The sequence below is a fragment of the Acinonyx jubatus genome, chromosome D1, assembly GCF_027475565.1.
Source record: "Acinonyx jubatus isolate Ajub_Pintada_27869175 chromosome D1, VMU_Ajub_asm_v1.0, whole genome shotgun sequence".
Classification (NCBI taxonomy): domain Eukaryota; kingdom Metazoa; phylum Chordata; class Mammalia; order Carnivora; family Felidae; genus Acinonyx; species Acinonyx jubatus.
Window position 1 is genome coordinate 65313567 of NC_069390.1, and position 14135 is coordinate 65327701.

Below are 14135 nucleotides of genomic sequence, written 5' to 3' on the forward strand. Positions count from 1 at the left end.
GTTCTTATCAAGACCGGCCAGTCCCTCTAAGAAAGAATGATGATGCTACTAACACCGAACAGTTAACCTGAGAGGATGGTTTTTCTCCTAGATGTATTTGTATACAGACAAGACTGCTTCTTGGTTATCCTTTGGATACTCGCAGACCTCTCTATTTGGAGAGATTTTTAGTGAGGGTCTACTAGGCAAACCATCCACTCTGTAAACAATTCCTTCTATAATATTCATGAAGAGGGTCACCTGGTTTCTTGTTGAGTGCTACTTGTAAAGGTGGTCAACACCTCACAGAGCAGCTATTTCATTGAGGTGAAAATGCCAGTTAGTGGAAAAGTACCTCTATGATGTTGCTGGAATGATCTTCTAAAGTAAGATAAAACAAAGTGTATGTCCTCTGGTGGATGAGAGAAAGCTACATGATAGCTGTAGATACTTCCTAGTTTTGGCTGTGTTAGCCAAGTACTTTAGTTTTTTGCACATCATTTCCCTTTTTTAATCTCCACCTTGTTCCAAATACGTTCCTCAAAATTTAACTTGTGTCCCCTTTCCTAAGAATCCTACCTGGTTTCCCAGAGGTAATCACTTGTAACCATTTCACTTTTAATTCCAGTGGTTACCTCCATATTGTTAACAATATGCTTATAAGGCGAGTATTTCTTTAAATTCTATTTTGTTACCAGAATGACATGTTTCTTTGAGGATAGTTTTTCTCTATGTATGTGTATTTTATTGTTGGTTTTGTTTTTTTTTTTGTCATTTTATGGGTTTTGTTAAACTGTTCAGTAACTCATGGCTGGCTGTTCATATTTAAGAATGAAGTAGTAGAAAGGCTGTAGGGGCTGCTGCAGATAAGGGCAAGTCTTTTCCACTGAAAGACTTCAGGTTAGGCAAGCAAACCTGAAAGCTGTCCCTATAATTGGCATACCATGAAGGGCTCTGCTGTGTGGTTACATGCAAACTAGCTTAGCTAGGTTCCTCAGAAGAAATTCTATTTCTTTAGAGAAGAGCCTTCATTTTCTGACAGATGGTAAGTCACTGCCTTGTAGCTGTTCTGTATCAGGAGTGTGTGTGCTGAGTAGGGGTATCCTCAGTCCTATTCTCAGACTCTGCTCTCAGCCCATCTGTTGTCACTGTTCTGAAGTCTCTGAATTTCCTGGGCTTGCTAGGCAGTTCTGCCGCCTCCTGAGCTGTAGGCATCCAATGCTGCTGCACTGTGGTGGGCCTTTTTGTGGGTGGCATCCCTGGAAACAACTTTAGAAGATGGCATTTACATAGAACACAATGGCCCTGCCTCCCTGGGTGATCTAAGTTGGGGCTGCTTTGCTCTATTTCATCCATCTATACCCCACCATCTGCTGTCATCCAGAAGTGTGAGGGAATCTTTTGGCCTCTGATGCCTCTCCCACTTCCTTTACCATTATGGGATTGTCTCTTCTTTATTCTTTTAAGTGTCCTTTTAATGGGGTCTCAGGAGGAAGAAGAGATTCAGGTGTGGGCTGTATCTGTCAACTTGAACCTGAAGCAAGGAGCTCACACTGTTAATGGGGATGTTATTCTGCCTCCTCATGTCTGGCATAGTTAAAGATGATTCAGATATCGATTTAAAAAACAGCAGTAACTCTAGGTAGAGGCTCAATTAGACAGTTTTGTTGTCTTCATGGATCAAATTAAGTGGAAATCTGAAATATCTCCAATTATTTTATGTCAAGTAAATAGCAACTTAGGTGAAAAATATATAAACATATGGACTTTTAAAGTACATTCACTTAAAAAATATCCTAAGTAGTTGCTTTTCACAAAAGCATTAGGAAAGAGAATTTTGAAGCAAGAAAATTTCCAATTTCAGTTGATTGCCTGCACTCAGCAGTATAACACCTTAATGAGAATCCTGTTAAAGACCCATTGGCCTATGCAAAGTGAAAAATTACTTTCCCACTATGGGCTCAGTGACAATGATTGTATGTCACATTATCTCTCTATTTGTTGGCCAGCTGAGCACTTAGAGCATGAGTTTTAGTGTTCTGGGCTTTGTGGAGAATTAGTGAGGTATCCCCTTCTAAATATTCCTGCAGCACAAAATTATTTCTGCCTCAAATATTTTATATCCAGAAATGCTTTACATAAATACATATATATACATATACATACACACATATACAGTATACACATATACATACATATATATATTTAATAGCAGGTGTTCAACGTGGGTCTTCAAGCTAATCGTGGGTATAAAAAGAAAAGTTTTGTTTTTTCAGAACACTTGGAATAAGTATATATTCAACTAGTACTTATTGAGGGTCTAATATGTACCTGCTACTTTTGTAGAAAGTTGGTGAGTCCTGTGCTATTCTCCTCTTGGTTGTGGAGAAAACTCATGCTTAGAGAGGGTAAGGGTCCTGTTTTGAGAATGACAACAACAGATGGCAAAGAGGGCAGGATTCGAAACCAATTTTTTGATTCCAGACTCTATTTCCTTCCATGATTGCAGGGAAAACAGTATTTTTCATACTGCATGATTCACTAGATATGAAGAAAAATGCTTTATACCAGCTAAAACAATGGAGTATATCTGAGATTACAAGTTGTGTTTTTTATAAAAGGACTCACTCTTCCATTTACGATGTCAGGGTAAGGCCTTCACATCTTTGGTCTCATATTAGCAGAGAATTAGCATTAGTGGTTGTGGTTATCACAGAGGTAATTTCACTCAAGTGGAAAACAGTGCAAAAGGCTAAAACAATATTTATTGGCAAACTGCTAATAAGCTTTTGTGAGTAAGAAGAAAGAAGAGATTTGAAATAGCTTTAGAAGAAAATGCCATTATTTAGAACAGCTGGAGGGAATCCTCTCTGTGTTAATGACCAATATGTGGCATGACAGCCATATTGCACCCTGCCAAGGGAGGTCTTCATAAGGAACAAGGAAGGTGAAGTTGAGACCAGTGGGAAGCTCAGCTCCCCACTCTCACCTGTACCACAAACAACACCTCTGCCATGTAGCATGTACATGGGCTTCCAGATCCACCCCAAATGGTGGTTATTAGCTCTGTTTAATGGTTTCCAGATTTAGAGTCAGTTCTGGTTCTTTATCATTTTTTAAATAAAAGCCCTAGGAAGTTCTTCACTATGTCTCACTTATCCTGAAAGTGCTTTATGAATGGTGTGACCAGAGCTCTCCGCCTCAATAAAGACTTTTCATGCTGCACTGTTGTACAGCAGACTCCAATTTGATTTCAAATCCAAACTGTGCTACTTTCTATGTAGGTGTCCTTGGGAAAAGTACCTAACCTCCTGAGAATCAAGATTTACAAAAAGGATGCCTATTTCATAAGACTATTTTGGAATTAAATTAGAGAAGATAGATGAATGGATGAGGAGAGAGAGAGAGAGAGAGAGAGAGAGAGAGAGAGAGAATGACAACATACCAGGTGCCTAATAAGCACTTGATAGTTTCTTTTCTCTTCCCTTAAAGAACTATCCATGAATATGTACTATTTTTATTCCCAACAAGTTGCACATTTTGAATGTAATCTCATTAATGATAAGCTCCCTTCTTCCAATCATAGAATCTTGACCCTGTCAATGTTTCCTTGATAAAATGTTGTCCCATCCCTTTGTTAACTCTGGATGTACTTTCCATGCTAGCTCTCCATGTCTGATTTAACATGCAGAATTCAAAACTGATCACAGTCCTTTGGAGAAGGTGATCAGTGAGTTTTGTGGAATAGTTTTTCTAAACTATGGCTCTTTCCAGAAAGGGGAAATCGATGGGGGTGGTATGGAGAGTTCAGTCACAAGTGCTGACTGATGAACATTCTCAAGTCCAACTGGAGACTGTTCACAGGCTGGGGGAGACTATTTCCTCTCATGTGTTTATGTAGTCTCTCTGTCCTAAACTTTCTCAGATATATATACCAGAAATGTAAGAGCATTTGTTATGCAGGTCCTATATTCTGTCTTTTGGAGCTGAGGATAAGCCAATATGTAGAAAAGGCTTACACTATTCTTTAATGTGTTTAACAAGCATTTAAGTATAATCTTGGCAATTAAAATACTTTTGTATATAAATATTAACTCAACAATGAAGCAAACTCAATGATGTGGATTGCTTCCACAAATGAGCATTACCTGTGTATATAGGAATAAGTCTCTCTAAAGTAGCGATGACACCAGTCCCTGACTGTTTTAACTAATCTTTATTTAATATAAATGTGAAACTCTCCCGCCTGATAAATTAAGTATATGTTATGAATAACAATAACAACAGCAATGAACATTATACTATACTATAGCAAATACACATATAATTCCAGTAATATTATAAAAAACAATAAATATAATTTTAATTATTGAGAAAAACTCTGTAAGGAAATACATTTTACAGATGAGGAAATTGAACATATAAAATCAAACAAACAAACAGACAAACAAAAAACAAACAAACAAAAAAAAACAAGCCATTTGCTATCACCCAGCTCATAAGTTCCTGAGCCCAGATTTAAACTCAGTGATTCTGGCTATAATCCAGAATCTAGACCACCTTCAATATTACTACAGAACCAAATGCGGCGAAGTATTGATTGAGTACTTACTTTGCCTTTGTTTTTTTGTTTTTTTTTCGTGAACTAGAACAAATGTTACAATTAAGACACTGCCCTGTTGAGAAGAAAGTTACTTAAATTCTCCAAAACTAAATTCATATTTAGCAACCACCCCTATCTCTCTGTTTTTGTTTGTTTACTACAGGAACAAAAGTGCTTTGACATTCTTTACCATCACAAACAGAAAAGACAGGCTACCAGGGGAAGGAGGTGTCCTTTTCAGGGAGTGCAGTGACTATGGAGAGGCCACATTCCTTTTGCTCACCTTCTTATGGGTTTAGGGACATCCTGAGCTGAGGGCAAGAAAGGGCACTCTGAAAAGTATTTATACTATTTATACTCTTCCAGGAAGTAAAGAGCAATGTCTCTTTCCTAGGTGGATATCCACTTACCCATGGAATTTGCTGCATTGCCCTGTTGCTACCCAGGTTGGAAAAGAACCCTGGACAGTGAAGACAAGAAGGTCAGCCAGGGAGAGAAGAGGCAAGGACTGTCCCTGGTAAGCTCAACCTGAGGAGGAGGAAAGATACCTGCCACTCATGCCTGCAAGCCTCATGTTTGAAGCTGCTGAGGACAGATGAGAAAGGGGCACTCTGGGAGGAATGGGAGGGACTGCTAGGGCTCAGGCAGTGGTGCATGCATGGTAAGTCACAGTGTGCCATTGCTAGGAGTTCTGTGGAAGAGACAGCTGAGTCATCCAAGAGACCACATGGCTGGGGGAGCTGTGGGAGTCTCCCAGCATCTGTGCATGGTTGGCTATCCACCCATCCAGGCTACATCACCAGAGATAACCAAGAAAAAGGGACTGGCCATAGTGGAATGATAAGGAAATTCCATTTCCAGTTTCCTTTTTTGCCCCAATACTACCAGAGGAGAAATCTAAGAGAAATGACAATCTACAGGGTGATGTGAGAAGGAGAAGACAACACCTCTGTCAACTCCACATTCTGGTGGAACTCAAGCCCTAATTAAGTTAGAAGGAGGGACAGAGGTCTGAACAAAACAAACTTTTAAAACAGAAAGGCTTGAATTGAAATGTCATTAAGGAAGCCTTCCTGTCAACGAGAAATAGGTTTGAAGCAAATTTGGTAACAGAGATTGGAAAAGTAAAATGATTTAATTTTTATAAGTTAACCAATGAAATGTTCTCAATTAAACCTGTTGTAATTATCAAGCAAGTAGAGGGAAATATTAGCCCCTTCCCTCCATCCTCTCCAGCTTTTACCTGATTGGAGAATTCAGAAATACAAAACACTAAGTCCTCTACAAGTAAGCCTGCTCAGCCAACATCTCCATTCTTATCTCCTGCTCCACTGTCTCACACACTGTAGGCTGCATCACTTGATCACTTAATGGCCTTATGACACCTCATGCTTGCTCATGTATTCATGTTTTTGCACATGCCCTTTCTTCTGCTCAGAGTACCCTTACTTCCAGTGTCTGTCAGGCAAATATCCACAGATGCTTCAGTTCTCAGCTTGAGAGTTATATAATCTCTGAAACCACCCTGAACTGCTTCCCCCTCCTTTGATGCCCATTTTCATCCATGTGTCCAACCTGGATCCTCCCTTAATCTCTTATATGCCTCTCTTTGTGATGGTTACACAGGATACAAATTTGTGTCTGTATTTCTGCCCCTCCCACCAGACAATAAGAGTTCTGAAGGGAAAGAAGAGATCTTATGTGTCTTGTTAAACATTGTACCTAGCATAGTACTTGGCATATAACATAAGTTTTTATAAATATTTGCTAAGGAAAGAAGGAAGGTAGGTAGGGAAGGAGGAAGGAAAGAAGGAAGAAAGAAAGGAAGAAATAAAGAAAATTTCTTTACATTCAAGTGATGAGGCTGCACGGTTTAGTTTAAGAGAAGGCTCCATATTATTATCTTACCCTTCCAGGGAGATGGCCCGTTGGAGAGTTACGGAAGGCTGGCGGGTTGCCGTGCTGTGCTGAGAATGACTGCAACAAAGAAAGAAAAACAAACACAGATCATTTATTTAAAATGTCTTTGCACATTCTCATCAGTCTTATTGTCAAGTAAGGGGCACATCTTGAAAGAAATACAGTAGAGATTGAATGGCTATTCTTTGGTGATTAGTAGACTCATCCACAAAATTTAGTACTCTACCAGATAAGGGGTTAATATTTCTTTAAAACTTGATTTCAACATGTATTATTCATTTGAAGTAAACTTCAAATGACAGACATTAATGGAAACAAAATATTTATAAGAGGTAATTTTTTCCCTTTGGAATGAGACAAGAGCATAGAAATATAAACTTCATCATAATGTAGTGTCTTACATTTTTAATGCAGAACATTTTTTATAACAAAGTTTAAAACAGTGAATTTGAACATCAGAAGTATTTAATTAGTATAAGTTTTCATTTTAGTTCACACTTGTAACACCTGTAAAATTAGTAACAATTCAGCTGCTGGATGAACACAAAAACTTGAAAAATGAGACTTATGGTTGCATACCAACCTTAGAATTTAATGTAATTCCACATCTTGTTTTGGTCACGTGGTAATAAGACCTATCTTATGGATAAGCAGTTGCAGTAAGAATTATAATGTTTATTCTTCCTTAGGCACTTATATTGCCTGAGTCATTTTTCTAAGTTTGTATGTTTATATCTTTTACTTCTCTCAATCCTATGAGGTATGCACTGTCTCCATTAACAGATGAAGAAACTAAGCTAAAGAGAGGTTTAGAAACTTGTCCAAGTCATGTGGTAAATACCTGTGCTTGAGATGGCATCTACACTGATTTTAAAGCCATTATTCTTAACCATCATGTTGTCTCATCTCCCAATTAGTGACAATTTTTCAAGTTTGTAAGAATGTGCTTTGCAATCTCAGAATACTCTTCGATTAGAGAGAGGTTCGTCTAAGATATGCACAATGACAACAGCAAAAAGCAATGCTTTGTGGATTTCCTATGTGTTAAAATGTATTATAAAATGTGTTTCAGTGTGTAATGTTAGTTTGCAGTATTGATTTAATATCTTAGTTGTAATGTTAGTTACATATACGTATAGGGTATGAAGGTGTATATACACAAATATATGAATAAAGAGAACCCGAGTCCACTGTTTGTAGAACAGTTAGACACTTTTACATAGACAGCTCCACCATTTCTCAGCATATACTTCTGAAAACACCAACATTGTCAGAGAGCCAAGCTGTAGCCTACAGATTTTCACCCAGAACTTCAGTCATTAAGGACGAGAAGCAGTATCTCTCTGTGAATAGTTTTTAGTTGTGACATGGATGACAGTTATGTGAGGTTGAGGGAGCAAAATTTGGGACAGTAGCTAAAAGCTAGAGAATGTTTTTTTAAGTTAAGGATTGTGTCCTAAGTTTGCTGGCATCCTTCACAGTGTCAAGCACTATATATGTTCACTGAACATGTTTTGATTGACCAGTTGAAAAGCAGCAGAGCATTCAGGAGCTGGACCATGTAGCCAGACTTCCTGAGTTCAAATCCCAGCTCTACCACATGGACCAATGTGACCTTGATCAATATCTACCGGTATCTGTGTATCAGTTTCTTACCTGTGAGATTGGGATAGTAATAGTACTTTCCTCCAGGGATTGTTACAAGGATTCAGGGTATACAATATTTAGAACAGTGTCTGTTACATGGTAAAACTACATAAGTGTTTGTTAAGTAGATGAACTAATATGATTTAGCAGTGTGTCTACTTTAACATATTTAGTACTAAATAAGAATTACTTAGATCACTTCTTTCAGCTATCTAGTCACTGCCCCAAAGTGTATATTTGTGAATATAAGTTTGGTGACAAATATCAAATTAAAATACATTTTCTATTGTAAAAATACTATAAAATTAATCAAAATCAAAATAAGGAAAAGCTTTAAAAACTCACATATAATTCCATTACCTTGTATCATACGTTACAGAATTATCTAATTTAAATACTGCAGCTGTTCTATAGGTATGTATGAGTATCCACATTTTATATATTAAAAAAGACACACAGAACTTTAATGACTTATCAGAAATCAGCCAGAATTCAAACTAAAGCCTGTCTTGTTGCCAAGTGTGTGTACTTTCCACACTATGCTATTTACTTTTTATACGTCCACATGTGCTTGACGTAATTTTATATATACGTGGACCATATATAAGATTACATCCTGCATTTGTTCCTCACATTATAATTTAAGCCTTTTTATAGGGATTCCATAATTATTATTTTGGTGTTATATAATGTTACTTCCTCTCAACATATAATAATAATTTACTATTATAATATAATGCATATTATATAATAATTTATAATTATATAATTATATATAATAATTTATTTAACTATCCTTTTATGGTTAGGTATTTGGGTTTTTTCTACTGTTTTAATATCATTAACAATGCTGCAGGACCATATTGATACCAATTACTTTTTCTTATTTGACAATTTCCTTTGACTATATTCCCCAAATGCAAACATTTACTAGGTTCTTTTTGTTGGTGTTGTTAAAGCTTATTTAGTTATTTTGAGAGAGACAGAGATAATGTGAGCGAGGGAGGGGCAGAGAGAGAGTTTCTGTGCTGTGAGCGCAGAGCCAGATGTGGGGCTCGAACTCCCAAAACTGTGAGGTCATGACCTGAGCCGAAATGAAGAGTCTGATGCTTAACTGACTGAGCCACCCAGGCATCCCAACATTTACTAGGTTCTTGATTTATGTTATTAATTACTTTTCAAAAGTTTTGTACCATTTTATTACCTCTTCTCTACCTATTATATTTAATATATTTTCAAATAAAAAATATAAAATATATAAACATCACTTTCACCACAATCTTAGAGGCACTGATATTATAATTAAAAAAAATGTTAAGTATAAAGTGATACTTCAGATTTATGAGTACTTCTGTGTTCATTAGTGAAAACGACCATTTTTTCTATATGCTTAATTGCTAATGGTATTTCTTTGTTTAAACTGTTTAATCCCTTCCTTTACTGTATATATTCCACTAGTTTAGGAAGTGCCAACAGTCATTCTTGGGTAAAGATCAATGATGCTTGCTAACCAAGATTAATGAGTAACTAGAATTCTTGATAGCTTCCTCACCATTAGCCTAGCCCATATAATTAAAACAAAGAAATATTCAGTAATCTCATTTTACTTATCACTACTTTAAACTAATTACTTTATTATTCTCCTTTAAATTATTCCAGTAATGTCTCTTTTAAAGTTTTAGTGACACTTAAATTACATGTGGAAGACACCTTGAAGTACTCACAGAATTTGAGTCCTTTTACATTACACATGCAAAGTCAGCCAGTTTCTCAGTCTGTGAATTTCGAACAGAGCCTTTTACAACATGTAATTATCCTTTTACTTTACTAAGACAAATACAGTGAATTATCTGTTAGTCAAGACCTACAGACACAAGGGAATTTTTGTTATTCCCTGATGGAAATATGTAAGCAGGACTTGAATGGGGAATGGTTGCAAAGCATATTAGGAGCTACATGATAGTGATAATAACTGGTATTTTTATAAAAAAAATGTTTATTTTGAGAGAGAAAGAGTGTGCACATGAATGGGGGAGGGGAAGGCAGAGAGAGAGAGAGAGAGAGAGAGAGAAAGAGAGTGAGAGAGGGAGAAGGAGAGAAGGAGAGAATGCCAAGCAGGTTCCACATTGTCAGTGCAGAGCCTGACATAGGGCTCACTCCCACAAACTGTGAGATCATGATCTGAGCCAAAATCAAGAGTAAGATGCTTAACCCACTGAGCCACCTAGGCGGCCCAACTGATATTTTTACTCCCCCGCCCCCCGAATATCTTCCCCTTGGGACCAAGCAGGTTCTGTGCATTTCATACTGTTGAGTACAAAGACAGTGTGTGGCTAATTTTACCATGACTAACAAATTCCCAGGGACCACTGCCTAGCCCTTTCAGCGCCTCAGGCAGTGGCCAGCAGATGGAATTCCAGACAGAGAACTGACATAGGAAGAATCACAGCAGGAAAGAACAGCTAAAATTTAAAGCTTTTTAACACTGGAGTGCTAAGTGTTCAGAATGTCTTTGTCTTATGGTCATCATTTTCCTATCATTTTTCTAGATACTTTGAAACATCTATTCAGAAAAGCATTCGATGATATGCCTCCCTCACCTCCCCAACACAGTTGACACAGTGCTCTATGCACCATCCCATTTTTATCACACAGCCAAAATAGCCCCCAGGACTGAGAATCACCACCATTTATTTTCATGTCTTTTTTTTTCTTTCTGCTAAGTCATGTATGTTTTCAGAGCAAGGAGTGGGAATTATCCATTTGTACATTCTCATCTCAGGGCTGACTCACAGAATGTGCTTCATAAATGCCTTTTCAAATGATGAAAACCATGGGTTGGGTTCCATCTATCTGTAAGACCCCATTCCCTCTTTCAAACTTTATAACAACATTGAGACTAGCCATTATGCTAATTTTTGAAGGAAGTTAAAGACCAAGGTCTCACAACTAGTAGGTAGCAAGAGTAGAACCCATGTTTGCTGGCTCTAAAGTGCTTGCTCTTTAAGAAAAATCATGTTGCCTTACAGAAAGATGAAAGCAAAGCTCTGTGGATAGTTCAGACAGAGGATCCAACATATTTTGTCAAGAAATGCTGAATCTCACTGAAGATCACTGACAGTTTTGTTTGCATAAAATAACACCCAATATTTTCTCTATAAATGTCCAACATGCATGTCAGTGGCGTTTGAAGATAATTTAATACAGGGACTTCTCTGTCCTATCCACACCACCTTATTAGTGAGCCCCGGACATTTGTGAGCATTTGAGTGATAGTGGCTGAGTAGGATGAGAATGAGGAAGGTTCAGCAGCATGTCAGCACCCATACTGGGGAAGAAGTCCTGTCATGTGGCAGGAAACATATGGCATCCCTTGGTACATAGTAGCTTGGTTGACATGACAAGTCAGGCAACTGTGGAGGTAAATATTACCAAGACTTTTTAGGATTTAGAGAGAGATAACAGTCTTATTGCCTTTCTAAAAATTATGCTGTCATTTGAATAAAACAGCCAGAGAACAGTAGAATCTCTTTTCCAGGAACCCTCTGATTTTCCAAGTAAAAGACTGGCTGTCGCTTAAGAAAATGAAATTGAAATGATGCTGAAAGATTCATTCTTGTTGCTGCATTAACTTTAAATTTTTCTGAGCATCTGAATTGAAGCTGTTTTATTACACACACAACACAGAGGGCCTAGATGGCGGTGATTAATGGATTTTTAATTTTCTCCCACTCTAAAGCAGGAATGGACAGGATAACCAGTCTTTCAAAAATGTTGTAACATTAAAACTATGTCATTTTATGGAGAACACAAAAAGGCTGTTGGGTCTTCTATTAACAAACTGGTAACAGTAAACTTATTTAATGTGCCTTGCTTGTAAAGTCCCATCCAACTAAAATACTTCCTGATGTGTTTTCAATAGTCTGCTCCATTCTTCACTCATATTTTTGAAGAACTGTCATCTTTCCTTGTCATATTTAACTCTTCACCAATCTCTTGAATGCCTTTATCTATCATTTATCTCATCTCTCTTAATATTTATTTTCTTTTATATTTCTACTTTCCGTTTCTTCATATACATGCATTAAGTTGCCACTATTCTTAAAAAGAAGAGTATGTCTTCTTGAATATTCAATCAGTACCTCAAATGCAACATAACCAAAACACCATTACCTTCCCCCATGAAGCTGGATATCTCCCCTGTTGCTTCATTGACACTTATATAATTATTTATATCTTCTGGTAACATCTAACAAATGTTAACTGGGAAGTGCTTTAGATCCCTCTTTGATTCCTTAATAGTATAGCACTCAATAAATACCTGATAATAAAGAAGATGGTAAAATCAAATAACCATTTGGGCCCTTTGCTATAGATAACATTTTTCAATAAATCTCTAGGTATATTTGATAGGAAAACCATCTAGGGTGGATTGGGAAGGATATATACATATTTTAAATGGTGTAGAAGGGAAAGAAGATTTTCTGAGAAACTAGAAGAGCATGATCAAAATCATGGAAGGCCGAGAGTATGTGTTGTGCTCTGGAAACCTTGAGTGGTTTGGCTTGGCCAGAGCAGAATAGCCAGAGATGAGTAATGACTTGGGGTGGGTCAAGAGGGGCAATGAAGACCATGCCAAGAGGTCTGGACTTTATCTTGATGGCAGTGGTAAGCTCTCTAAAGTTAGGGATCAATATGATAATATCTGTGATTCAGAAGAGTAAACCTAAAAATACTCTGCATGGTGGAAGGAAGAGGTGGGAATCTACAGTCAGGGAGACCAATGGAAAATAGTCATGAGAGATAAAATTAATAAATGTCTAAACTTGGGCAATGGCAGAAGGAGTTTTAAAGGAAGATACATTTAAGATATCTGGAGATTAGGGGCGCCTGGGTGGCTCAGTCGGTTGAGCGTCCGACTTCAGCTCAGGTCACGACCTCACGGTTCGTGAGTTCGAGCCCCGCGTCAGGCTCTAGGCTGATGGCTCAGAGCCTGGAGCCTGCTTCCGATTCTGTGTCTCCCTTTCTCTCTGTCCCTCCCCCATTCATGCTCTGTCTCTCTCTGTCTCAAAAGTAAATAAACATTAAAAAAAATTTTAAAAGATATCTGGACATTAAATATCCAGGACAAATAAAAGGAAATTATAGTGAGGGCAATTTGATCTCCAGAATTGATCTAGTGATCTGGGGGAGGGGGTATTTCTTTTAAAGTTAAATCCCCTAGATAGAAGGGGCTTGCTCTTCCCAGGGTACAACAATAGGTGTTCTTTCTTCTAGAACTTCCAAACAAGGCTTAAAAAGTAAACAGACTTCGGTGTCACAAGGGTGAAGTGGTAGTGAGGAAGAATGTACTAAGGGATGTGTTACTGACTAAGAGGATGATGGCACTGTTAACAGAACCAAAAAGTGCATGTTTGGGTAGGAAAATATAATTGAGTTTGGTTTTGTACACGCTTAGCTTAATGTACCTGTTACATCTTTGGGAAGTATAATCTGCAGTGTAACAGCTCTACCTATTGAAAATTTCTTCCTTCTCTGGGTGTAACCCCCATTATGTCCAGAGTGGGCACCAAATGACAGATATTCTTGCATGTTTTACTCTTTCTAATAAACATTCCTAACACTTCTGGTTCTTTATGAGATAATTTCAAGACTCCTAGCTATCTTTCTGTCTATACTGTTACATTTTTTTCTTTTTTTTTAATTTTATTTTTAAGTAATCTCTACACCCAAAGTGGGGTTTGAATCCACAACCCTGAAATTAAGAGTCACACACTCCACTGACTGAGCCAGCCAGGCACCCCATATTTCTTCTGATTTTTACTTAAACTTTAGAACCTAGAAATGAATTCAGAGTTCCAGATGTGTTCAGACCAGGGCTGAATGCCATGAGATGATGACTTTCCTCCATCTGCATTCCATACTCCTGCCAGAAGAGCCCAAGATAACACAGAATTTTAAAGTTTGCTTAATTGTATTGTTAAGT

General features: G+C 37.5%; 1 protein-coding gene across 17 annotated transcripts in view; it reads right to left on the minus strand.

Annotated features, from left to right (window-relative positions):
- Nucleotides 1–14135, minus strand: part of DLG2 (discs large MAGUK scaffold protein 2) — a 2057646-nt gene that overhangs the window by 372071 nt on the left and 1671440 nt on the right. For all 17 annotated transcript variants that reach the window (XM_053202597.1, XM_027039894.2, XM_053202582.1 and 14 more), the window contains one exon: nt 6491–6559. In XM_053202597.1, the coding sequence (XP_053058572.1) occupies nt 6491–6559 (69 nt within the window). The remainder of the gene's footprint in view (nt 1–6490; nt 6560–14135) is intronic.